This window comes from Nilaparvata lugens, chromosome 2 (genome assembly GCF_014356525.2).
Source record: "Nilaparvata lugens isolate BPH chromosome 2, ASM1435652v1, whole genome shotgun sequence".
In the NCBI taxonomy this organism is placed as follows: domain Eukaryota; kingdom Metazoa; phylum Arthropoda; class Insecta; order Hemiptera; family Delphacidae; genus Nilaparvata; species Nilaparvata lugens.
Window position 1 is genome coordinate 15510311 of NC_052505.1, and position 27286 is coordinate 15537596.

A 27286-nucleotide genomic window follows, 5' to 3' on the forward strand; every position below is an offset into this window, starting at 1 on the left:
TTGGTTTTTATAACTGATATTCTCAAATTGTAATTTTCAGCAACTCTGTCCAACATGAAAACTGATTTTTGTAAGGAATCTTCATTTCTCTGAATTATTAATAAGTCGTCTGCATACATAATTGAATTTACAAAACTATGGGTTGAGAGCTGTAAACCTGAGTCCACTAAAGTTTTCCATGTGCGTAACATGTCGTCAACATAAATATTAAATAAAGTCGGCGATATACAACAACCTTGTCTAACCCCTTTGTTTATGCTCGGTATATTAAGAATCTATATGCAAAATTTCAAGTTGATTAGTTGAGGAGTTCAAAACAAGAATGAACCGTTGATAAATTACATCAAATATGCCGGAATCAGCTATCCTGTATAAAAGGCATAGTGGCAACTGGCAAGGCAGAGAATCGGCAACGCTGTACTCCTTTCTTTCTCCACTGCCATTATAGCGTGGACCTCACTATAGTTTTATGTGGGCTCATCACTTTGTGGCAGCTTTCAATTTAATAGCTGGCTTGAGAGGCGGCTGTCAAAAGTTGTCGGCAATTCATTTGAAGAACGGAGGAGACTGCGCAGCACAAAGCATATTAAAAATTGAGCGATTCCGTGACATGTCGTGTCGTGTCGTGACAGTGTGAACTGCTCACTGAAGGCTTCAAGACGAACAAGGTGGAGGAGAAGTAGTTGGTGAAGAAGAAGGGAACGTTTAGAAGGAGAAGCTGATGTAGATGATAAAGAAGACGAGGAGGAAGAAGAAGATGATGATGATAAGAAGAGGAAGAAGATGAAGAAGAAGAAGAAAAGGAAGAAGAAGAAGAAGAAGAAGAAGAAGAAGAAGAAGAAGAAGAAGAAGAAGAAGAAGAAGAAGAAGATGCTGATGATGAAGAAGAAAAGGAAGAAGAAGATGATGATTATGATGATGATGATGGGGAAGAAGAAGAGGAGGAAGAAGAAGATGATGATGATAAGAAGGAGAAGAAGAAGAAAAATACGTGGAAGAAGAAGAAGATGATGATGAAGAAGAAAAGGAAGAAGATGATGATGATGATGATGATGATGATGATGATGATGATGATGGGGAAGAAGAAGGAGAAGAAGAAAATGAAGCAGATGAGGGCGGAGGAAAGAAGATGACGGGAAAGAAGAAGAAGAAGAAGAGGAATAGTAGAAGAAGGAGAGGAGAAGAAGGTAGAAGAAGAAAAAAGGAGAGGAAAAATAAAACGACAAAAAAGAAGAGAAGGAGGAGGAAAAGGAAGAAGAAGGAAGGAGTATAAGAAAGAGAAGAAAAAGACGACGGAGGAGAAGAAGAATAAGAGGGTGTAGGAGCAAAAATTAGTAGCAAAATTAGTAGAAGAGAAGTATAATAAGAAAAAGAAGTGAAATAAGGAGAAGGAAAAGTAGAAAAAAGGAGAATAAGTAGATGTCAAGAAGAAAAGGAGCAGGAGGAGGAGATGTAGAAGAAGACGGTGAAGGAAATGAATTAGTAGAAGAGAAGTAGGAGAAGAAGTAGAATAAGAAGAAGGAGAAGAAGAAAAAGAAGTAGAATAAGGAGGAGCAGGAGGAAGAGAAGAAGAAAAACGTCGAATAAGAAGAGGAATTGGTAGAAGAAAAATTAGTAGAAGAGGAGGAGGAGAAGAATTAGTAGAAGAGGAGAAGTAGAATAATTAGAATAAGGAGGGGAAGAGAAGAAGAGGAGCAGCAGGAAGAGGAAGAAGAAGAAGACGAATTAGTGGAAGAAAGATGAGGAGAAGAAGGAGAATAAGATGAAGGAGTAGGACGATGAAGAGAGCAGAAGCACAAGAAGAAAAATAAGGAGATAGAATAGAAGAAGAAGCCAAGAAGATGGTGGTGGTGGATGATGAGGAGGTGGAGGAGGCGGCAGAGAAGAAGTCATGTGGAGCGTTGGCAGGCAAAGTTAAAGTTGATGGAGTGCGTGACGTGTCGTGTCGTGTCGTGACGTCGGTCGTTTGACTTGAAGAGGAGAAGACTGTTGCCAGCAAATGCTGCACACAATTCATAGCGTGATTAGCAGCACTACACTCCTCCTATCTCCTCTCAACCCTTTCTTCAGCAGCTAGGCGCAAGACAGATGGACAGATAGCAACAATTTCTCCTACTCCCACTTCTGACAACTTACTTATTTCACGGCCAATATTGGTCTTTGTCCAATTTTTTAGACAACTCATTTTTCCTAAATAATTGAAAATTTGAGCTCACGTTTTTTTATGGCTGAAATTTGTTTGTTGACGTCATTTCTATACGTTTTTTCGCAACTTTTACAACCTGGTATAGAGCTTTCTATAAATTTTACAGGTTATTTATTTCTGTAGGCAACCGCACAAAAATAGTGATATGATAAATACAGATGACTTAGTTACCATAGATTGTTATTTCTTGTTAAATCTCATTCTATCATGTTCCATCACTAGAGTTCAATTCTGTCAATTAAAGCCTATACAGAACTGATTACACAGAACTGATGTCTGGAGAAGCCTAGCAATGGTTTACAAAACATCATACGGCGTGGGTTGCTTTTCGTGGATTAGCGTGGGTCTACTTTGCGGGGGGCTTTACATTCTATACTTTACATTCTATACTTTACATTCTATACTTTACATTCTATACTTTACATTCTATACTTTACATTCTATACTTTACATTCTATACTCTCTGTTCGCACCTTACGTTGCATTACTGCATTCAAGTGCAAGTACTGCATACAAATTTTACTTGTATCTTGCATGCAAATCTAGATTATTTCAAGATATATCATTTCAATCTTATTACCTCAAGTGTTTATAAATCTAATCGCCTCTGAAGATTTCGCTTTGTGGTTTTCTGAGAATATTCTCGACTAGCTCTGACACAATTAGTTGGATTTTCATTCAAATAATGTGGAAAAAACGTTTCAAACAAGTTTGGAGTTTTTTAGTCTGCATTTGCAACGCTTTATCTTTCTCTCGCCTTTGTGACGGTGATCTTCTAATTGGATTCAATATTTGGCATCTTTTCCTGCCGCCTGCGTTTCAAGTAATGTGGATAGTCTTGGCTAGCTCCTAACTTGTCAAGTTTTTTTGTCCGAATATTTGAAAGAGTATCATTCAAGAATTATGTATTCTAGTTCTCAGCATTCCCAAGTCTCGGTCATGGGAAAGTTTCTCTGAGTCTGAAGCCGCAATGAAAAAGTATTGATGCATTCATAATGTTCATTACCTTGACTTATTGCTCATTAAGCCATTAGCGATTAGATAATCAATGTGAAGCAACGAAAGTCACTATAAAGTGAAAGTATAAAATACTGACTAACTGTGACAGAGACAAACAAAATTATGTACAACTCCTTTCAATATAGCGTTTTTCATTATGAATAATTTTTTATGCGGTACTTTTTCAGTGGTATTCGAATTTGAACAGTATTTCCTTGCTTATTCCTTTTTATGTGTGTCAAGACTTCATATTGAATTGTCTGAATTGCTTCATTTTGTGTTTGTCTGTGTGACTATTGTATAAATGTTTTGTTTCCTGATGACTATGTCCGTTACACTATGGCCCAGTCGCACAAAAGCCTGTTAAATTTTGAATGTGATTAATTGTCATTAAAAACATAGTGCACGTTGCACAAAAGCCTTTTGCAAAAAGCCTGTTGCTTATTCCTTTTTATGTGTGTCAAGATGAAGTCTTGACTTGTCTGAATTGCTCCATTTTGTGTTTTTCTGTGTGACTATTGTATAAATGTTTTGTTTCCTGATGACTATGTCCGTTACACTATGGCCCAGTCGCACAAAAGCCTGTTAAATTTTAAATGTGATTAATTTCACGAGAACCAATCAGAGAAGGCCGTTTTGTTAAGACGGCTTCTCTGATTGGTTCTCGTGGAATTAATCACGATTAAAATTTAACCGACTTTTGTGCAACGTGCACTATGTTTTTAATGACAATAAAAAATTCTATTCTATCTATAGTTGTATGATGATTATTGCAAATTAAAATATATCAATAATAAACATTTTTAATCAATTAATTGATGCCAATGATTCCAGTACTGTGTTTGAAAAGTCAAATTCCCATTAAACACTGAATACTTGAAATATTTCTTACTTTGAAGATGAAAATTATGTGAGTTCGCATTAATGCATTAATGTGTAAAGATTGATTTGTAGGCTAGCGTATCAACCTAGAGGTCCTGGGTTCGATCCCAGATGTGATTTGAAATTTATTCCATAAATAATATCAACTGTAATCTGTTAACTGTTATAATTCATTATAATAAAGGAAAGAATTGGCTTATACACGTACGGGATAGGAAATTCAGGAATTATTCGCATCATCACGTCTGAACTACTTGACTGATTAACTTGAAATTTTGCGTATTGATCATGAGAGAGCGATCATGCAAGCCATTCTTCAGTAAGTTAAAGTTCATGACGGTGTACAGCCTGTACATATTTATAGGACAATATTATATATAAAAACTAACGAATCTAGATTCCCACGGCAAGTAGATATACATAATTACAACACAAGAAATAAAAATAATTTCACAATAAAGAAACACAATAAGGAAAAATATAAACAAAGTCCAACGTACATGGGAATAAAATTTATTGGTTGTCTCCCAGGTTGCATAAGACATGAACCTGATAGATCAAAATTTAAGGAATTGCTGAGAGCATATTTAATGGAGTTAGCATGCTACAGTATAGACGAGTTTACTGTAAAAAAATGAATTTTATACAGTCACTAATTTCTCTTTAGCTTTAAGTTAGTTTTTAGTTTTTGACTTTTTCATGTATGTTTTGGAAAGAAATAAATGATTGATTGATTGATTGATTGATTCTTAATTTACCGAGGATGGTTATAGACCCATTTTGAATTCATCAAGATTTCAGTAGAACAAGTTTTCAGCTTGTCAAGTTTTCAATTAGACCCTTGCGGAGCACGGGTTACCCTTTAGTTTATGAATAAGAACATACGTTAATTAGCATATATTTGTAATATTTACAAGATATGTCTTTACAATGTATCATGATTCATTCATTAGATTGTTTTGTGCAATCAATTGGACCCTAGCGAAGCATGGGTTACTTTTTAGTATTCAATAAAGAACATACGTTATTTGCATATTTATAAGATTCACAAGATATTTGTTACAATGTATCAAGATTTATTAGATTGTTTTGTGCAATCAATACACTTTGCATAAGTAAGTACTCGTAATAAGTTGATAGCAGCGGGTGAAGGTTAATACTAATTGACTAGGTTTATTTATTGACAAGTGACTTGCCTACGTTTCATTTCATGGCAATTCAACATCTGATTCATAGACGATTGTAAATGCGCCGGATAAAAGAAACTGAATAGCATGTAAACTTGTATTTTATTGGACAAAAACATACTAATGTAATGAACTGGAACTGGAAGGCTGTGCAAAGGCTAAAAATAAACTTTCTACTCGTGATATTTTTCAAAGTTTTCGATTTGTATATCATCAAGCTATCAAAATGAAAAAGTTTTCTCAGGAAAACATTTTTTTCCGAACATTACTTTTTGAGATATGAGCGCTTGAAGTTTGAATATTTGGGACAGAACATTTCAAATTCGGTAAGATGTAAATCCATGAGATTTGGAAGATGGATTCTTCATGGTATTGTTGATCTAGTAAAACAAAAATTTTCTGGAAATATCAATTTTTTGAAAAGTTATTCAATTTACCAAAAATAGCCAAAAATAACTCAACTAAAAGTTATTTTTGGTCATTTTTAGTAAATTGAATAACTATCTTAAAAATTGATATTTTTAGATAATTTTTGTTTTACTAGATCAACAATACCATGAAGATCTCATCCATCCTCTAGATCTCATGGATTTATATCTTACCGAATTTTAAATGTTCTGTCCCAAAAATTCTTCTAGCCAGAAAAAAAAAACTCAACTAAAAGTTATTTTTAGTGAATTGAATAACTATTTCAAAAATTGATATTTTTAGAAAATGTTTGTTTTACTAGATTAACAATATCATGAAGAATCTATCCTCTAAATCTCTTGCCGAATTTGAAATGTTCTGTCCCAAAAATTTAAACTTCATATCTCAAAAATTAATGATCAGAAAAAAAAATGTTTTCCTGAGAAAAGTTTTTCATTTTGATAGCTTGATGATATACAAATCGAAAAACTTTGAAAAATGTCACGAATAGAACGTTTATTTTTAGCCTTTGCCCAGCCTTTTTATATCATCTTAGAGGAAAAATCCTCTTATCTCATACTTTTTTCTATCATACTATTAAGCATAAATTATTTATTCATTCATACTTATCACATGTAGGCAGACTATCATGGATTGACTGACTTGTATTAATTTCGTCTGTAGGTGCTCTAATTTTTTATGTGATCTTATGCATCTAAATTGTGTCCACGGTTCAAGGAAATATCTATCGATCTACTTACTATTTGTAAAGGGTTGTGGCAGAGAGAACCTGGAGTCCCAAGTCCGCCCTTAATCAATAAATCATTATTTGATTTATTTTACATCTCTCACTTTGTACAGTGCATTTTATCAATCAATCATTTTATGACATATTTTAATTGGTGATTAAGATTTATATGTTTCTACCTAAATAAAACAAAAACATTTGCACTATGATAGTTGAGTTCAAGTTATTTTTGGTCATTTTTAGTAAATTGAATAACTTTCTCAAAAATTGATATTTTCAGAAAATATCTGTTTTATTAGATCAACAGTACCATGGAGAATCTATCCTCTAAATCTTATGGATCTATCTCTTACCGAACTTGAACTATTCTGTCTCAAAAATTTAAACTTTAGACGCTCATATCTCAAAAATTAATGATCAAAAAAAAATGTTTTCCTGAGAAAACTTTTTCATTTTGGTAGCTTTATAGTATACGTATCGAAAAACTTTGAAAAATATCACCAGTAGAAAGTTTATTTTTAGTCTTTGCACAGCCTCAAGTTTGGCACAGATAAATTATGTGGAATTGAAAACATTGATTTTTATTTCACCATAACTACAATATTACTATCAACTCTGGCTGACGGCTTCGGCCATGCCTAAGTATTTTTGATTTTGTTACTCATGAATTATTTTTTTGGAACTTTTATCTGTATTCAATTTGTATTTTATGCGTGTATGAACAATAAAACTATTTATCCATTTATCATGTTATTGGTGATCAGAGCAAATATGTCCTAGACCATGTTTTCTAATCTATGTTTTTATTGCAGGAGACAGACTGGCTTGGAAGATCTAGCTGTGAAGCCAATAACACAGTTTCCAGTGTCATTGGATGATGAGGTGAGTTCTTCCATCAAATCAAATAAAATTTATTCACTCAAAATTCATACAAAATATTCACAAAAATATAGAACGATAAGTTGAAAGTGAACAAGATACTACTCACAAAAATTACAGTATGTTACTGGACTTTGTCCGCGAATAGGAGTCAGATACAAAGTGTTATAAGATTATAATATAAAAATTATCATTATATTCATAATTTGAAATTGTCCTAAAGATAATAATTTGTACCTCTATTGAATGTTCCAATACAATTTCACTATAATAAGTTTAGTTTGAAGACAAGTTTGGGAGTATACTGTGGTCGTTCAGAGACGCATGGAGAAATAGACGTTCAGAGACAAATATAGCTGCAAACTAGGAAGTGTATGGAAGAAAACTTATCAGTTTTTATCCGTATACGCATGGAAATTACCAGAGATTACAAGAAAACTTTGGAAATGCAAGTGGAAATCTCGTAACTATAATATATTATAATATTGTCCGTGTTAGTCTCTTATAATGAATAGATTATTATTCCTATTTGTACAACTTACATAGTCTCCAAAGTTATAGCTCTTAAGTAAAATGAATATTATCGAGATTATTAAAAAAATATTGAAACCACTGAAACATTTAAATTCAAAAATATTCTTGGACTAAGAATTTTGTGAATTTGAAAACCTACAAGATATTTTGTACTTTCTAATACTATCTAAATTTGGAGAGAAATAGTAAAATAAATAGAATAGAATTTATTGTTTCTCATGTACTACAGTACAATATTATAAAAACAATAGAAAAAACACTACAAAGATATTAGCCAAATTTATCAAATGCTGTGGCTCAATAATATAACAATGAAAGAATACAAAGAAATATTTCTGATTTACACTTCGCCATATGCAATCATAATCCTATTATATTAAGCTAGCAATTTCTGTATTTATATATCTGGTTATTTTTATATTTGGTTATTTATGTTTAACGGATCTCGAAAACGGCTCTAACGATTTTCACGAAATTTGGAACATAGTAGGTTTATGATGGAAAGATTCAATTGCACTAGGTCTCATCCTTGAGAAAACTCGCTGAACGACATTAAAAGGATAATTTATCCTTGGCTGAAACAGCTGTGGATAGTAGAAAAGTGAGTTTGTGAAAAATCAAAATATCGCATCCCCGAAATTCATAAGATGACGTATAGCCAGCTGTGAAATATAAACAAGATCATTTTAGAGAATTGTGCTCTGTTTATCAATAAATAAAAATAACGAGCGAAGCTCGGTGCCCCGATATTAATATTATAACCAAGAGTCATTAGCCACATTTTCCAACTACTTATGCTCAAAAAACAAATATAAAAAATACATATTTATTTTTAAAAAGAAATAAAATAGACAAAAGAAATTTAAATAGAAATAATAAATGCAACTTTATATTGCCAAAAACAATGTATACAAAAGAATAACCATGGTATCCTCGGCTTTTATCTCCCGATTTGTTTTTTTTAGTAAAAATTTAAAAATAAAAATGTGGCTGATCTTTAAAATCTGCCAATTAAGTTGATTATATTATGTAACATTTTACATTGTTAACTTTAAATCGGTTGCCCTAACAAATGAATCAGTATAAATGCTCTCCTTGAAATTAGCATACCATTGAACTTATTCCAAGTATCTGAAAAATCTTAATAATATTTGTGTCATCTTGATAACCTTCTCTTGTGCGATCAATTACTTTAAAAAGATAGAAAAAATTACAGTCGAATAATATAACTGCATACATCCAATGAAATATTCTATATAAGAAATTAATTCCGTGTGTAAATTTCCATTGCAACTGTAATTTTGATATAAGCTGTATTACATTGAATGGACTTTCATTTTTTTTCAAGTACTGGTGATTTAAAACTTGGAGCTCACCTTTTTATTAAAGCTCTTGACATTTGGCTATTCATGGAATATTGCCTCGTTTCAATAGCATGTAACTGATTCAAGGCTCCTCCGTCAAAGTAGGCCCAATATCTGTCCAATATGAGCTTCCAATATATCCTTTTGACAGCACCTTTCATTTTCGAAGATTAGTTAGGATTTTATTCTGCTTTTTACGAGCTTCATACTTCACGGAAGGTGAAGCTGCAGAGATGGAGATAAAGAAAAAGTTTAAGGTAAAATCAGGCATGAATCGAAATAATTATTGAGCTAAATCTATATAACAGGAAAATCATGAGAGAATATAATCATCACCTCAACGGTTGCACAAAATTCTGTTAAATTTTATTACTAACGTATTTAATAAAACTTCTAAGTGAAAAAACACTCACATTCTTTGATGTGATTTTTGTTGAATTTTAATCGTGATTGAATGTCACGAACTTCAATCAGAAAATACTTCTTTTCGGGAAAGCCTTTCACGATTGGTTCTTGTGGCATTTAATCATGATTATAATTTAACAGTATTTGGTGCAGATGAGCCAAATTGTTTCTACATCAAGTTATAATCATAGAATAACCAATCTAGCTATTATATTGTCGCCACACTGCACAGAAAGCAGCTGTTTTCCAGTCCCTACGTAGATCTGAAAGACATTGTTTGCAGACGACTCTCGTCTGACGTCAGAACAGGTTTCTTTCCGGCCTAGGCCGGAAAGAGTACCCTTTCCAGCCGCTAACATGGAACTAAGAAAGGTGATCAAAAAACAGCTGATCAAAAAACTTTTTATTATTTGTATTCATTATTCAATAATTAAAACATTTAAAATAATAATATCATCTTATTGTCATTTGAAAGAATAAAAAAGTATAAACTCAACCTCCCACCTAATTGAACATCATCTTTTAGGTTATTTAGACAAATCAGAATAAAAAATAAAAATACTTGGACAATTTCCTGATATTCAGATTACCTCAGATTTGCTAGAGCTATCACCTTCCACTTCTGCTTTCAGAAGTGCTTAGTAAACAACTATTCTCATATATATACTTATATACGTATATATTTATATACTTATATATATATACTTCATTTTTGTGTGTGGCGAAAAGTAGCGTTCGCACCACGGACAAAAATGTTTTTCCGGCTCTCAATATTTTCTAGTCCTCGGCCTACGGCCTCGGACTTGAAAACCGATTTCGAGCCGGAAAAATATCATTTTCTGCTCTAGGTGCGAAATATACTAATAATGGAATTAAATCTATCTAACTATCGATAAAATAAGTCATGTTCCATGCCTCTGCTACTTCCGTTGTAATGGTGATCTTTAAAAGCCGAACTCTCCTTAATACCATTTATTAGTTTAAAAATCGCTTCCCGGTGGTTAGAAACCCACCTAAAGCTGTTGTGGTTACACTATTTCCCATCATTAGTCTCATTATCCAAGCACAAATCTAGAACTCATGTGGGCATCATTCTCAGCTAAAATAATATATTTTCATTTCAATTTTTTTATTATTTTCAATCAATTTTAATTTTTTCTATTTGTTTCACTCAAGTTTGATTTAACAACTCAATTTCTTAAATAGTATCTAATACTTTGACCAGGAATAGAGTTTTACAGATTGAATGATTTTCATTTAATTGAAAAAAAAATTTCAATCGAAATTCGGGAATGGAATATTAAGGGCTATAAGCATGTTTTTCATTTTCCAATCATTTGATTTGATAACTCAATTTCTTTAATATTATTTAATACTTTGACCAGCAATGAAGTTTTACAGATTGAATGATTTTCATTTAATTGAAAAAATATTCAATCAATATTCGGGAATGGAATAGTAAGGGCCTGTTTTTCCTTTTCCAATCATTCTATGATTATGCGTTTTTGTTTCTGTTGAATAAATAAATAAACGTTCTCTCGGGGTCTTCTGGCGTAGTTAGTTCTTCTCTCAAATACTATGAAATCATAAGTCTACTATTCTTATTCTGAAGAGAAAGAAATTGAAAGAAAACCAATAATCCAAATTTCGATTAATAATTGTTTTTTTTTAATTTCAGACACCCGAGCAGAAGTACGCCAACTTCAAGGGACTGCGAACAGTCGCTATCAGAAAGGTACGTCCATCACTCTTCTCTCTCTAATGGTTTGCTTTAAATATAGTTTTACAGTACACTCACTCCCCTTTGTCTTTGTCATATATAGTGCAATAATTTGAAACTTGCTTATGTCATGTATACTGACTGCTCTTTCGTTTCAATTGCTCAGACATTTATCCCAAAGCCATATTTCACTAGTAACCCATAGGTGAATTTTTATCCAAATATATACCAGAAACACCTTTCTTGCGTTGTAAGAATACTTTCTCAATATTTATACTCATTCTCTTACACAGTAAAACATATTCTGTTCTCGAATTGTGTCATGCATACAGTTATTTTGCATATTTTGGTGAATGCATCTGGTTACCATGAAAACGAGTTTCACGTTCCATGCATTTTTCGGATTTGCATTTTTCTATGCTATCTTGATAAACATTCTATTGATTTAACTATTTATATTGGAACATTGATGCTGATTCAATATACCTTTTCAATTACCATTGTCTGGTTTAATAACGTATGCTTTAAATTTAATCATCATGAAAGTGGTGGTTATGATGTCATTCATCATTGGTTCATAGCTACAATTTGAACAATATATTCAATGCTGTTTGCAAAACCATCCTCCACTTTGTATCTCTCTGTTGTATAATGGAAATTTCATTTCTCATCCAAAAAAAAAACGTTAAACGATGAAATAAAAATCAGTTTTGTTAGTCTTGTCAGTTGTCCCGACTTTGAAGGATTCCACGCAAATATTTGTGGTGAAAATTAATACTTTCTCAGTATACGTTATCATATTTCTAATATAATTTTAATTAATCTTAATAAAGTAAAATAATTGAACATAAATCAAATTGAAAAATATATTCCTAGAGATTCAAATGAAAATTCATTTCAATTGCCTTATTTTCAAAGTAACTCCATTCAAAAAATGGCAGTCTCATAAAATGATGTGTAAAGAAACACGTTAAATCCCGATTACAATGTAAATACGTAGTGGCACCAATAATTCTGAAACCTGTTTTCCAACTGTCACATGGATAATAAATAATCTTACAGAATACTGATCTTGTGATATGAATCAATATCAATACCTTAGATCACTAATATTATTGCTAACATTATATGTGTCCAATGATGTAATTATTTTTTAACACTCATTGCAGTTTGTTGCTCCATCTATGCTGATTCAAAAATAAATTAAAATTCTCAATTTGATTGAAGAGAAGACTTGAAAAGAAGCCAGATAATAATAATAAATAATAATATCTCTGGTCAAGGATAAAACACGACCAGAAGAGTTTATTCAAAATATAGACATGATTACAAAAACATACTACAATTATTTACAAAGTATTAATACAATTGGTTGATTATTTGCTAATCTAATATGGATAATAATCTTACAGAAAACTGATCTTGTGATATGAATCAATATCAATATGTAATACTATCCTAGTAATCAAATTGAAGCTACTTCAATTCAAAACAAATTTTAATCGGTTAAAATATTTCGTCTTCACTTCTTCTTTCAATAAAATTTTCAGATTTCATTCGTTAAATGAACCCAGCATTTCATCCATTGATTACTGTTAAATTAAAATGGTTTCATACCCGTAATTTGCGGGTATTCGTTATTACCACTATTATTGTATCATATTTCCCAAGATTAGTAGTGAGAAACTTACGAAAAACATAACAATATAAACAATTTACTTTTACAAAATCGGATTAATTCCTATAATATTGTCAAAAGTTGGGAAATTTCTGTACCATTTGTAGTATACTATTTCTTGGATATTCTTCTAACTTCTCCACCCTTACAGAATATCGATTCATATGAGATAAATGTATAAATGTAAATATTAATTGTAATTAATAATATAAATATTTTAAATTGAAATCTTCTAGAGCAATATAGGTCGTAATCTGTTGAATCTTCACACCTTTATTGACCTCTTCTAAAGATCAAATCGACAAGCTTTAATATTCTGGTTCAATCACGAGCGGACTAAGTAATAATTATTCCCTTTAACCATTGAAATATACAATAAGCTACTCTCTCATTCTGTATAGCAATATTGGAACATCGTTTTTTGTTCCATGGAGTACATGAGTATAATAATAACAACACAAGTATTGTATTCAATAATAAAATTGTAGTGAATTCACTTATACAGAGTGTTTCAGAAGTAGTGTCGAACATGTTAGGGTATTGTTCCTGGATGAAAGGAGACTACAAATGTCGTATTTGAAGTGTCCAAAACTCAACGGTTATCCTTACAGCTGCCATTTTGTTTTTTTCACTTGAGGAATTTTTATCTCAAGAACGAAATATATTGATCTGAAATCTACCATGAATATTTTTGCTATAAAGACTCAACTTGAAAAATAATTCAATGTAAATTTTTAAAATGGCGGCCATTTTAAATTTTTGATTGCAAATTTCACGAAAACCGTTCACTTTACAAAAAATGTACAAAAGAAAATTTTATAAAGATTTCAAGGATATCTTATTTATTAAGATTTTTCGAAGATTAACAGAGAAATTAATTCTTTTCGTACTGCATGCATGACCATGAACAGACAAGATCATCTGAAAAACATTGTAAAATCAGCTGGATGACCATATGGAGTCATACCGAGTTTCAAAGCTTCATCTTAATACAATTGGAATTGAAAAATTAATATTGATGTTTAAATGGAGAAAAGTGGTCATGCATGCAGTACGAAAATAATTCATTTCTTCGTTATTCTTCAAACAATCTTGATAAATAAGATATACTTGAAATCTTGATAAAATTTGCTAACTTTTTTCTTTTGTACATTTTTTGGCTCCATTTGATTTTACAATGTTTTTCAGATGTTCTTTTTTGTTCAAGATCATGCATGCTGTACGAAAATAATTAATTTCTCTGTTATTCTCTGACCAATCTTAATGAATGAGGTATTCTTGGATTCGTGATAAAATTTGCTAACTTTTTGTCTCTTGTACGTTTTTTGTTAAGTGAACGGTTTTCGTGAAATTTGCAATCGAAAATTTAAAATTGCCGCCATTTTGAAAATTTACATCTATTTTTTTTAAGTTTGGTCTTTATAGCATAAATAATCATGCTAGATTCCAGATCAATACAACATTTCTTTCTTGAGATGAAAATTCCCATGTGAAAAAACTAAAATGGCAGCTATAAGGATAACTGTTGAGTTATGGACACTTAAAATACGACATTTGTAGTCTCCTATCATCCAGGAACAATACTTTAAAATGTTCGACACTACTTCTGAAACACTCTGTTTACTAGAACAATACTAGGTTCAAATCTTGAACAACCTCTTCTTCATAGTCTGTGAACTTTTACATAGAGTATATAACTGCACCTACAAATAAAGGTTGAGGTATTTACAGTATTGTGGTTATCAGTAATATGAATTGTACATTTCACCTCCTTCTTCACTGTATAGCATATACCGACAAGAAATACTGTAGTTATACATTTTGTGAGTGTTGACCTTCCTCTATACACGTAGCCAGAGAGCAGAGAGTCGGCTGAACTTTTGAGAGTAAACTCAACGTGGGTATAGTGTATAGCGTAATGTAGGGAGGGTCTCAGTTCGTCAAGTTCTCAGCTCATCAAGTACCAATTCTGACCATTCAGTTTTGAAACAAATGAGAAGTTGAGTCATTCACTTCGTCAAGTATCAAGGCATCAAGTTTTCGTTGCAGGCTGATACTCAGTCAGCTGATACACCGTTGTTTACTACAGTGAGGTCCACGTTATAGGACAGTAGAGAAAGATAGAAGAACAGCGTTGCCGATTCTCTGACTTGCCACTGCTTTCTAAAGATGTTAGCCGTAGCCTATATACGATGTAATATCAACTGTTCACTCTTGTTTAAGGCTGTGCAAAGGCTAAAAATAAACTTTCTACTCGTGAAATTTTTCAAAGTTTTTTGATTTGTAAACTTATATCATAAAGCTATCAAAATGAAAAAGTTTTCTCAGGAAAACATTTTTTTTCTGATCATCACTTTTTGAGATATGAGCGACTAAAGTTTGAATTTTTGGGGCAGAACATTTCAAATTCGGTACGATATAAATCCATGACATTTAGAGGATGGATTCTTCATGGTATTTTTAATCTAGTAAAACAAAGATTTTCTGGAAATATCAATTTTTGGAAAAGTTATTCAATTTACCAAAAATAACTCAACTAAAAAATATTTTTGGTTATTTTTAGTAAATTGAATAACTTTCTTAAAAATTGATATTTTCAAAAAATGTTTGATTTACTAGATCAACAATACCATGAAGAATCTATCCTTTAAATCTCATGGATTTATCTCTTACCGAATTTGAAATTTTCTGTCCCATAAATTTAAACTTTAGGCGCCCATATCTCAAAAAGTAATGATAAAAAAAAACGTTTTCCTGAGAAAACTTTTTCATTTTGATAGCTTGATGATATACAAATCAAAAAACTTTGAAAAATATCACGAGTAAAAAGTATATTTTTAGCCTTTGCATAGCCTTAAATTATTAAATATATTCTATTTGTCAATAAAATATATTATTTAAAGATTTAATAATAAATGTTTATAATCGAGATTAAATTGCCGTCCCGGTTGGTGTAGTGGTAAGGAGCGTTACAAACTTTGGTCTGATAGCATCGCCTGGTTTGTGGGTTCGAATCCCGCTGATGGCATGGACGTTTGATCATTACATCAATTCACCAACGCACTTTTCAGTACCGACGCACAAGCAAACAGCTCATGTGGGCATTATTCACAATAAAAAAATAAATGAAAAGGTGAAATATAGGGTCTATATTCCAAATTTAGTTGTTCCCATGAGTTTTTATTTTTACAATAATGAAATATCACACATTAAATGAAAAAGACTAAGAAATTATCAAAAAACCACAGATTTATTGATACTTAGAAAGACCGCGGTTTCTGTTATTACACCATTGTCACTCCATTATCAGAGATTGACAACCGAAACTGGTCTTTCTAAGTATCTTTGGTTTTTTGACAATTTCTTAGTCTTTTCCATTTAATATGAATAAATACCACAATATCAACTTCTCAACTACACATTAAGTGAAATATCACACAAGCTGACATCACAATATTATGGCATTGCAGTGATTTTTTTAAATTAATTATATTTCTACATTGTTAAAACTCGATCTGGCAAGATTGTAGAGCTAAAAAAGGATAGCGCTCTCTGCTTTGTTGAATGATAGACAAGGGTAGCAACAACAATATTAATGGAATACCAACATTATCTCATTAAATACAAAATGCATAATATATTTTAATCCCTCCAGCTTTTAGCTATTTGAGGGATATTATAACATGGACCTCACTATAAAAGATGATACAATGATGATACGACAAAGATACAAATATGATACAAAGACGATACAAGGATGATAGACAAGGATAGCAACACCATTTCTAATCAAATACTGCCATTATAACGTGGACCTCACTGTAGGAAGATGATACAAAGATGATACGAAGATGATACAAATATGATACAAAGACGATACAAGGATGATAGACAAGGATAGCAACACAAATGTCAATCAAATACTGACATTATAACGTGGACCTCACTAGAGATTAGTAGAAATGGGTTAGGGAGAAGTTTGTTAAAGGTTGAAGATTAGGTTTCTGCTTTCTAATGTCAATACTATTTGCCAATACTTTCTAATGCCATACTATCATTCAGAAGTTTTTGATAATTTTAGAATTAAATATATGATACACTGGAGTTTCTGAGAGCAACAGTAACTTGACGAACTGAAAACTTGCGTACTGAAGTTGCCTATCTGGGCTGATTCTTGATCAACTAAAATGTTGATGAAGTGAATATCAGCCGTAAAGTAGACTGAGTGTTGTTTCTGTATTGCCTCACAGCCTGGCAGTGCAGTTGAGACCCACACTGCAAGTTCCCCCACCCAACAGGTAACACACACACACACCAGTGCAGTGCCTTCTACTGTATTCTGTTCATTTTGTTCTGCATGATCTGTTCATTAGTCTGGCTACTAACGGTTGAACGGCATGCACACACTAACCTAATCCAACCTAATAAAAATTTAAACTAACCTATCCTTACTTAATTCAATCTATCACAACCTAACCTACCCTTACCTAACCCAACCTAACAAAAAAACAACCTAACCTAACCTTTTGATACACAGTTGACTTACATTGTATTGTCATTACTGCAAAACACTTCAAGCTAAATTTTTCAGGTTAGGTTTTTGTATTTCCAATTTACTTTTATTTAGTTTATTTTTCTTCGCTGCTCTATATAATATATATAAGCGAGTTTATTTTACAGCTCCAGCCGTTTCTCGCATCCCATGTGCCATTTATTGCGATTATTCCCGTCTCACTGGACCAGATTTATACCTGTTTGTTCCAAATTTCGGGCGGTCTACCTCTCCTTCTTTTTCCATGTGGATCCCAATTCAGTATCCTTTTGGGCCACCTCTCATCTCTCATCCTCTGTGTATGGCCTAACCATACAAGGCGCTTCTTTCAAATCTGCTCTACTGTTGTGTCCAGCTTCCCTATTCTGCTCCTTATCTCCAAATTCCTCACTCGATCCATCCTTGAAACACAACTTCGGCGCAAGAAATCCATTTCCACAGTATTTATTCTTTGAGTGTATCATTTAGTTAATTCTCAAGTTTCAGAGCCATAGAGCAATATACTCTGTATAATGGAATGATAAATTCTAATTTTTGTAGGGTTTGTAATATTTTTGGACCAAAGTATGGAATTTAATGTTTGTGTTGCCTGCCTGGCCTGCCTAATTCTACTCGCTGCTCTATTGGAGGTTAAATAATTTTTCTATCATTGTAAGTTGTGATACTCCAGTGGTTTATTCATTGTTTTTGGTCGTAAGTTGTGATTCTCCAGTGGTTTATTCATTGTTTATTTTATGTTAGAAGCCTCTCGCATGTGCATGCACGTTCAACCGTTGGTGGCCAGTCCTATTTAGCATGAATATATTGTGTGTTGAAGGAGCATGCTGTTCAATGTATTATGATAACATTATGTTGTTTGTTACAACGTTTTTATCAGGTGATTCTGCTAAAATGCACTCTTGTATTTTTTATGTTTGTATAATTTTTGAGTGATATTAGTATTTTATGAATCAAGTTAAGCCGAGTAGTATCAGGAGAATATCTGCTATAAACTCACTCTTGGTTTTTATGTTTGTATGATTTTTGAGCGATTTCACTATTTTATGAATCAAGGAAAACAGAGTAGTATTAGGAGAATATAATGCTGTAACTAACTCTTGTGTTTTTATGTCTGTAGATTTTCAATTGATACGACTATTTTATGAATCATAAAAGCAGATTAGTATTTCATTCTGTTGTAATTAAATAGTGGAGTGACTTTTCAAAAATCTTGGGAAAATTGTGGAAAACAATTTCGAGGAGTACCACACCGCTAATGTGAGATTCAAGTTAGTGTATCACAAAGTGCTGGCTGCACGTACGTCGTTTAAAGTTTATTTAATCGTGATGAATTCCACGAGAATCAATCAGAGAAGCTGTCTTTCAAAAAGGCCTTCTCTGATTGGTTTTCATAAAATTTATCACGGTTAAAATTCAACCGGTGTTTGTGCAACCGGGCCAATGTGTCTCTCTTTTTGTGCCGACACTCAATTTCAGCATTCTTCAATTTTGATTCGGAATTATTGAATTATCAGCCCCATACGGAGTGAACTGTAACGTTCTATTGACTCACATATACTGATTTCAAATTTATATTTGGTTATCAAAAGTTCATAACTCACAAGTTGCGGATTTCAAAATCAGCACAGTAGTTCAAAAGCGAGTTCTCCTGCCTAGGGGGCTCAATAGTTAAATAAAGGTGTTCCAAGTGCAATCGGAAGTTAGATTAGGAAATGTTATAAGGTGTACAGTTACAACCCAGTAGCTGGCGCCAACTACTTGCAGAATTTAGAACTACACAAGTAGGCGTTCCAATCCACCAATCAGTGGAGCTGGTAGGCGTGGCTTGCTGCCATTGGTCCGTTATTCTCACGCCATGATTTTGACGTTCTCTATCATTCCTGCTCTCTTCTACACACACAAACACTCTCAGTCTCTCTCTCTCTCTCTTTTACCATGTTATTTTACTGCTACTGGTATTTATTTTTAACGCTAGAACATAAGTTGAATTTTGTTTTGTATAAAGGAATCTGAATCTCTCTCTCTCTCTCTCTCTCTCTCTCTCTCTCTCTCTCTCTCTCTCTCTCTCTCTCTCTCTCTCTCTTTCTCCAAGTAGACAGTTGATGGGAAGGATTTTTTATCATTTTCCAAGAATTGACCAATTACCCATACAGACTAACCTCCAAAATTCTATTGATCCACAAATAATATACTTGTAATTATTACAAGATTTTGATTTGAAAATCACTACAATAGGCAGGCATATGAGCGAGTTCTCTAGCCCGGAGACCTTACTAGTTTTGCTTAATATTTCAAACATTTATAATCCAGTGAGTAACAATAACCACTCACTATAAAGAATGACTGAAAATTTACATATCCAAAATGAAAACGATCACTTTTTACAATCAGATAGATCTACGATTCTCAATATAATAGGATTAGTATAAACCCTCATACTTCTTGTCTCACTTTTTAGGATTTCTGATGAAACTAATGTTATTGGTACTTCATGATTGATAATGACCTGACCTCTTGTTTGATGTAACTAAAATAATAGGTGGTAACTGGTCCCACAGTAATCCATTATGAAAAAGTAGCAACTTCCAACTTTTACCCTAGAAAATCACTTATCGAAATTATTATTTTATCTTGTATGTATTATCAAAATATAGAGATGTTTGGATAATTTATTGACCGAGCCAAGTGAGGTCTAAGATTTAAGTCGACGGTTTGGCATTTCTCTTAATGTTTATATGTTGTGCATTTACGGCGAAACGCGGTAATAGATTTTCATGAAATTTGACAGTTATGTTCCTTCTTTAATTGCGCGTCGACGTATATACAAGGTTTATGGAAATTTTGCATTTCAATGATAATATAAAAGGAAAAAGGAGCCTCCTTCATACGCCAATATTAGATTGAAAATCAGACTATAGAATAATCATTCATCATAAATCAGCTGACAAGTGATTACACAGATGTGTGGAGAAGCCAGTCTATTGCTGTATTTCCATAAGGTCTATAGTTTCAATCAGGTACTTGTGGATGAGAATACTGCGTGAGGTCTACTGTTCACAGAACTACTAGTTAGGGTGAATTATCTCTAAACCAGCCTGGTCATTTAGGATGAATGACGAAGTTTTCAATTGGACCATAAACAAAAAATTATTCGAATTTTTGGTCAGTTGAGGTTTTATTTACTTGGAGTTTCACAGTTCTTCTGTAATTGGTGAGAAACATTGGACCTCACTATACTGTAGGTACAGAGTATTTTATTCATATCAAAAGGATCAAAGAATATAAAATATACAATCACTTCTATGTACAGTGCATTCAATTTTCATCGAAAGGATCAAATTATATAAAATACTAGATAATCGAACGATTGCAGTCACGTTGTCAAGAAAGTTCCGATCACGATTATCTTAAGGCGGATCCTTGATTCTAAAACTTTTCTGTTGTTCAGAATAGAACCTAGTTCGATTGAGCATTAGCCTACTTTGCATAATACAAAAGTTTGTGGACGTCTTGTATAAGGCGCTCGTAAAGTTATTTGCATGGCAGTCTACAAGAAATAGAGCTAGACCATAGAGAAAGATAGCTATATTTTCTCGATAGCTAGACTGTGTTCACTGTTGCTGAATAAAGGTATCTTGCCATTTGCCAGCTTTTAGCCATCCATCAACTGTTCTTCAGTTGAGTTCTAGGAAGGTAGGGGGTAGGAGGATTGAGTGGCGGCGGAAGGTGGGTTGAGGGGAGGGGTTTGACTGCATAACTCCTCTTTAATTCATTTTCCTGATACGTCTACTTCCAATATTCCCAGCGGGATAAGAATAGAGCATTTCTTCTCAACATGGTAGCACAAACATCTTGACATCACGCGATTCGAGATTCAAGCAAACCTCTCTAGACGAGGAATCTCAGAGTACACTGATAACACGCTAATAATAGACCACCTCCATCCAATGCATTATCTAATTAGCCTACATTCTGTGGAGGTGTGAATGCATTATATTCTGAATGCATGCGTCACAAGCTTCAGCTCTTTCTACCATTCAAATGATATTTTAAAGCTATTAAATAATTACCGGTAAACACTGTCGAGGGTGTTTTACTATTAGAATTTAATTGTGTCTTTTGCCATAAGCCAGATAGATAGGCTGTCGAGGGTTAAGTGTAAGAGAGGACCTAACTTCGCCCTCCTAGGTCAAAAATAAAGACAGTCATTCTATTCTGTCCATATTAACTCAGGTAGCTTTTTCTGCACACGGGCAAATAATCATCCTTTCAGGAAGTATATTAATTTTATTATTTGTTATATATATATATATATATTATATATATATATATATATATATTTACGTTTTTGTGCCTGTTGTGGGTCCAGTAAAATTTCAACTCTTATGTAGTTCCCCGGGACCCCCCATTTTAAATTTGATCAGATAGTCACAAAATGAAACTATCATGTTATACCTGAAGAACTTGACTTGCTGAATGGTTATATTCCACTCAATTTATGATATATTCATCCATAATTAATCTAGATCCTTGTGAAGTTATTCACCTCATGATGGTCCTTTCTAACCTCCAAAGTGCTTATATAATTCTGCTATATAAAATCTACTCCTATGTTGGGTCTTGAGTGATTTGGTGCCAACATTGGAGTTGCATGCAAATTTTACTCCTCAAGAAGGTCCTTCAATATTATAATTGCTGCATGAAATGTGCTCCTATGTTTGGTCCGCTGAGCTGTGTTGCCAATTCTCATATATAGTAAATAAATTTCACTCCTCATGAAGGTCCATCAAACGTTGCCATACTTCGTCTTTGTAATAATGATTCGAGATTTGTTTGAATCAACCAGCGACCGGCTCCGTGAGCTTGTATTGCACATAACTCAAAACATTTTGTAGAGCATTGTCAATAGACTAAGATTTTCATGTTGTCAGAATATGTAAAGGAAAAAAATTGTACAAGCACCGTTTTTTTATGCATTTAAAGTTGATTAATAAAGTTGATTTATTTATTTATTTGAGGTTGCATAATAAGTCAAGCATGCTCAATAAATGTAGAAATCTAGGAGATTACCCTGAAAATCCCAATGAGCTGTATCAGTTGAAAGGGAATTACCGAATTAAGAGCCATTTGCACAGTCAAAGCTTAAACTGAATTTAATCAGCATGTGGCTTAAACTCAAAATGTAACACATTATAACAAACAAGACTTGATATGGATTTAATCCAGTTTAAGATGGAATTTTCGTTTAAACTGTCACTGTGCAAATGGCCCTTAGAGAGACAATAACAACTATAGAACAAGTACAGTTTTCATGAAATGAAATTTTTCAAGTTCAAGATGACAGACAAAAAGCATTACATTAGGGAATTTTTGGGGATACAATGCATGTGTTCAGGAGCTGCAAGCTTCAGTGGGTGGCAAGGTCGGTGGATGCTAATGGTGTGAGCGACCATAAAGGTTTTAAACATCCCTTCTCTTAAGAATATAAAAAATGGGCTGTTAATATAAAAGAATTTGACTTTTGGGTATCTATCAATTATTGGAAATTAAAAAAAATGTTTTTGACTTTCTCATCAGAAATTAACCACACTAATCTTAAGGTATGAACATCTGAATAAAATTGGGGAATGGCCGTGAAATTCAAACTTATTTGCTGGAATAATATCAAGGTTTCGATTGTTAAAACTGAATGAAGACTTTTGGGCAGCATGCCAGGTCTTTGAATGAATTTTAATCACAATACCATCTTTACCGAACACTGCCTATTGTTATATTGATTTTAGAATTATTTCGTGTATCAATAAATTCAGTTTATTGCAGTGACATACACAAGAAAGTACAATAATGAAGGACTACTGGAATCATTAAAACATCGAATGCTACAAACTGTTATTACATTTACATTATAATGAGAAATGTATTCCAACATCTTCCATGTATGACAATTATTCCTTATAGAATATTAGTGAGTCTAACTCCAATCTCTAGAATATTATCAAATTATCTGATATTAATTGATTTGTATACGAAGTATTCATCCATAGAAGTGTAGGTTCATTCCTTAACACAAGGTGGATCTTTTGTTTAAATCTCTACAATTCGTGTTGGTCCGTTCAATGGTAAGAATATACTCAAGTATGTAATTTATATAATGTATATATTTATTAATTTATATATGTAATGTATGTATTTATGTAATAGAAATCTTAATTACTGCATCACTGTATATTATCTAAATTGTACCTGATTGGATAAAGATATGAAGAAACATTTGAAAAATATGATTCCAAGCTCAGAAATGCTAAAAATGCATTCATTTTTCCATAGAATAAAATGAGAACTCAAAGTTCAGCTGAATGTCTGGTAGGGAATACGGATATTACTCTATTTTTATTCTTAACCAGCATCACATTTGAAAATGCTTATAACTTTGTTAAATTTGGACAGATTGATTTGAAAATTTAGAAGAATCTCAAATATATGAAAAAACGTTCACGACTTTTTGTAGAATTTTCCCATGACTCCTTCACCTTCCTAAGCCGAAAAAACATAATTATTATGAGAGTTGTGACGCTAGGCAGAAATTTTCAAAAGTCGCGCTTCGTTCAGCTGTCGCCCGCCAAGGAACTGAATTGGATAACTTTTCCCGCGTAACAACGCTATTGGGTAGTTGAACTTGAACCGGCAAGTTCAAACAATATGCATTCATTTTATCTCTATAAAAGTGGAAGCTGTAGATAACACCAAGTTACTTGGAATACAATGTACTGGCCACGTGCATCTCGATCTTTTAATGATCAGAGTCGGATGATCAGTGTGACATCATTGGTACTCTAAATATCTATTCTTCCTATATTTCCAATGTTAAATTTAGCAGCTTTGTAAGTCTTTTTCTCAAAAAGTAAATAACTTTCAAGTCCCATCGACATCTCCTACGACTCATACAATATTTATCTTTAATTTTTTTTTAGAAATTCAATACTCTTGGACGACTGGATCTTTCAGAATGATTGATTTTGTAAGAGCCTACATCGAATACCTGTTGCTCTCTTATTGAAAATTAACATGCTTTTCCTGGCTCTTTTGTAATTCAATTACTCAATGCTAATGAATTTGATAAATCGATCATTGAATAAGGTATTAAGAACATGAAACATTGATTGTACTATTATTTCTTTCACAATCCTTTATCTTGTCTGTGTACTGTATATCATATGTAGAATCAATAGAACTTCTTGCCTAATCCCTTAGGAGGAACTCTTTTTTCAGGAAAATTATGGCTTTCACATACTTGATGAGGAAATAGTTTTCTGGTTGAATCTTTCTAATTGAAAACTATAACAAAAAATATAAGGGCGAATATTATATTAAAGCATGGATTGCGTGTGAGGAATTCTCAATAATTGTATTGAATACTTGATCTCGTATTCTGAAACACATATTTCTAATTTAATTATTTGTAAGAGGAATTCTCAATTGGTACTTATTGTAGAACTCTCATTCTTTATTTATTTGTGAAAGGTAAAATCAACTCTTCATGATTCAATAATAATGAATTTAATGAAAATGAATCATACATTGAAAAGTATGCGTATGAATATGAATTCATACTATAAGTATCCTACAATATATTCCTTCTAATAAACTTGATAATTCTATAAGGCAAGTGATCGGTTGAATTCCTGTTTGAAAGAATAGAAAGGATGACAATCTCTTTAATCAACTCGGAGGGCATTTCAATTCTAGAAATTGAACTCTCATAAACTTAAAACAGGATAATGTGCGTGGTAAATTCCAATTATTTTCAATCTCCACATCATTTTCCTATACCGGAAAGATAATATAGTTGGGCATATTTTAAGATATTTTTTCAAATAGCAAATTATTCAGTTTATAATGCATTTATGAATGTGAGTGTTATACTATCACCCCATACTTCCTTTTGTTCCATATATTGGGGCTTTCTACCACATAGAGTGTGAGTGATGTATATGTGATAAAAATTATGTTACTAGATTGTGCCTTGGTCACTGAGTGTAAATAATTTTGAAACCAATAAAGTTCTTTATCGAAAATTAAATTGGAATTTAATTGTTGATCAATCCAATTGATTGGTAATAACAAACGAAATCATCAAATATCATAATATAATATCATAAGGGAGGAAAGTGGTGCGCTTATCATCTTCATCCGTTGATCATCCACATTCTCCTTTCAAATCACTGATGGAATACCCTGCACTAACAACGTTATTCTCTGCAACCGCTCTTGATTTTACTTTTATCTAATTAATATTAGCTTTTCCTTTATATGTCTTCTGCATTGAGATTGGTATTAGAATCAATTTTGAAAGGATAGATATTGGTTGAGTTTGCAGAAGAATATCACAATGAACAAAGGAAACAGCTCGAATGTGTACAACGTAATAAATAACGAGAAAGCTCGAAATAACTATAAAGTATTCAAGCCAAGCCTAATTATTATGCTGATAAAAACAGTGATTGAAGAAGTATAAGTCTATATTATCACTCAAAGTATTACTAGGAGAAATAGGCTACATTCAGTACCTTTTTTCAACTTTATAATTGTTGGGGTATTAAAACTTTGAATAGAAAACCTCCAGTAGAAAACCTTTGAAGCCATTCATCTTTTCAAATGTTGACAAATAAAATCTATTCATTCATTCTACGAGTATCCCTTCTCGTAGTAACAAATGAGAGTTCTCTATCTCCAAACCGGTATGCCCTTACATTATCGAGAATTCTGGAAGATCTAGGAGTTCAAAGGTGATGAATTTCTAAAAAAATTGAAGATAAATATTGTATAAATCGTAGGAGATGTCGATGGGACTTGAAAGTTATATACTTTTTAGAAAAAGACTTACAAAGCTGCTCAAGAAAAAAGATAAATATTGTATGTGACCGTAACACACAACTATCACCTGGTTAAAGTATGTGTATATGTGTATATCATTTTTTTCCTGAATTAAGAGTGCACTCCTAAAGGATTAAAGATGTTGAACCGGCAAGATGTTCTACTGATTCTATGTAATATACAGACAAGATATGAAGGATGTTGAGAGAAATAATATTATACTCTAATTAATGTTTCCACGTTTTTAATTCCTTATTCAATGATCGCTTTATCAAATTGATCAGCATTGAGTAATTGAATTACAAAAGAGCCAGGGAAAGCATGTTAATTTTCAATAAGAGAGCAACAGTTATTCGATGAGCAGGCTCTTACAAAATCGATCATTCTGAAAGATCCAGCCGTCCAAAAGTATTGAATTTCTAAAAAAATTGAAGATAAATTCTTGTATTAATCGTAGGGGATGTCGATGGTACTGGAAAGTTATGTACTTTTTGAGAAAAAGACTTACAAAGTTGCTCAATTTAACATTGAAAAGATAGGAAGAATATACTTTTAGAGCACCAATGACGTCACACCGACCAGCTGGTTTGGATTTGTCAACGCGCATCTTTTCGTGGCCAGTACCTTGTATTCTGTATACCTTGTATTTTGTATACCAGTACCTTGTAGGTACATTGGATAACACCTACTTTTTTCCCAACTTTTCTTTTTCTTCTGCTTCTCCTTCTTTGTCATCTTGTTCTTCTTTTTCTCCAAATTAGAGAATTCTTAATATTTGTCCTTTCATATTGAGTGATAGCTCATTTTACTCAGCTCTTCAAGGCGGTTTCAATGCATATTTCGGTTGCCT

General features: G+C 32.5%; 1 protein-coding gene across 12 annotated transcripts in view; it reads left to right on the forward strand.

Annotated features, from left to right (window-relative positions):
• The window catches only part of LOC111045441 (multiple PDZ domain protein), a 587845-nt gene that overhangs the window by 489586 nt on the left and 70973 nt on the right, over nt 1-27286 (forward strand). For 9 of the 12 annotated variants that reach the window (XM_039420670.1, XM_039420673.1, XM_039420679.1 and 6 more), the window contains 3 exons: nt 7243-7312; nt 11291-11347; nt 17261-17308. In XM_039420670.1, the coding sequence (XP_039276604.1) occupies nt 7243-7312; nt 11291-11347; nt 17261-17308 (175 nt within the window). The remainder of the gene's footprint in view (nt 1-7242; nt 7313-11290; nt 11348-17260; nt 17309-27286) is intronic. The other 3 variants (XM_039420674.1, XM_039420676.1, XM_039420678.1) reach the window with 1 other exon arrangement.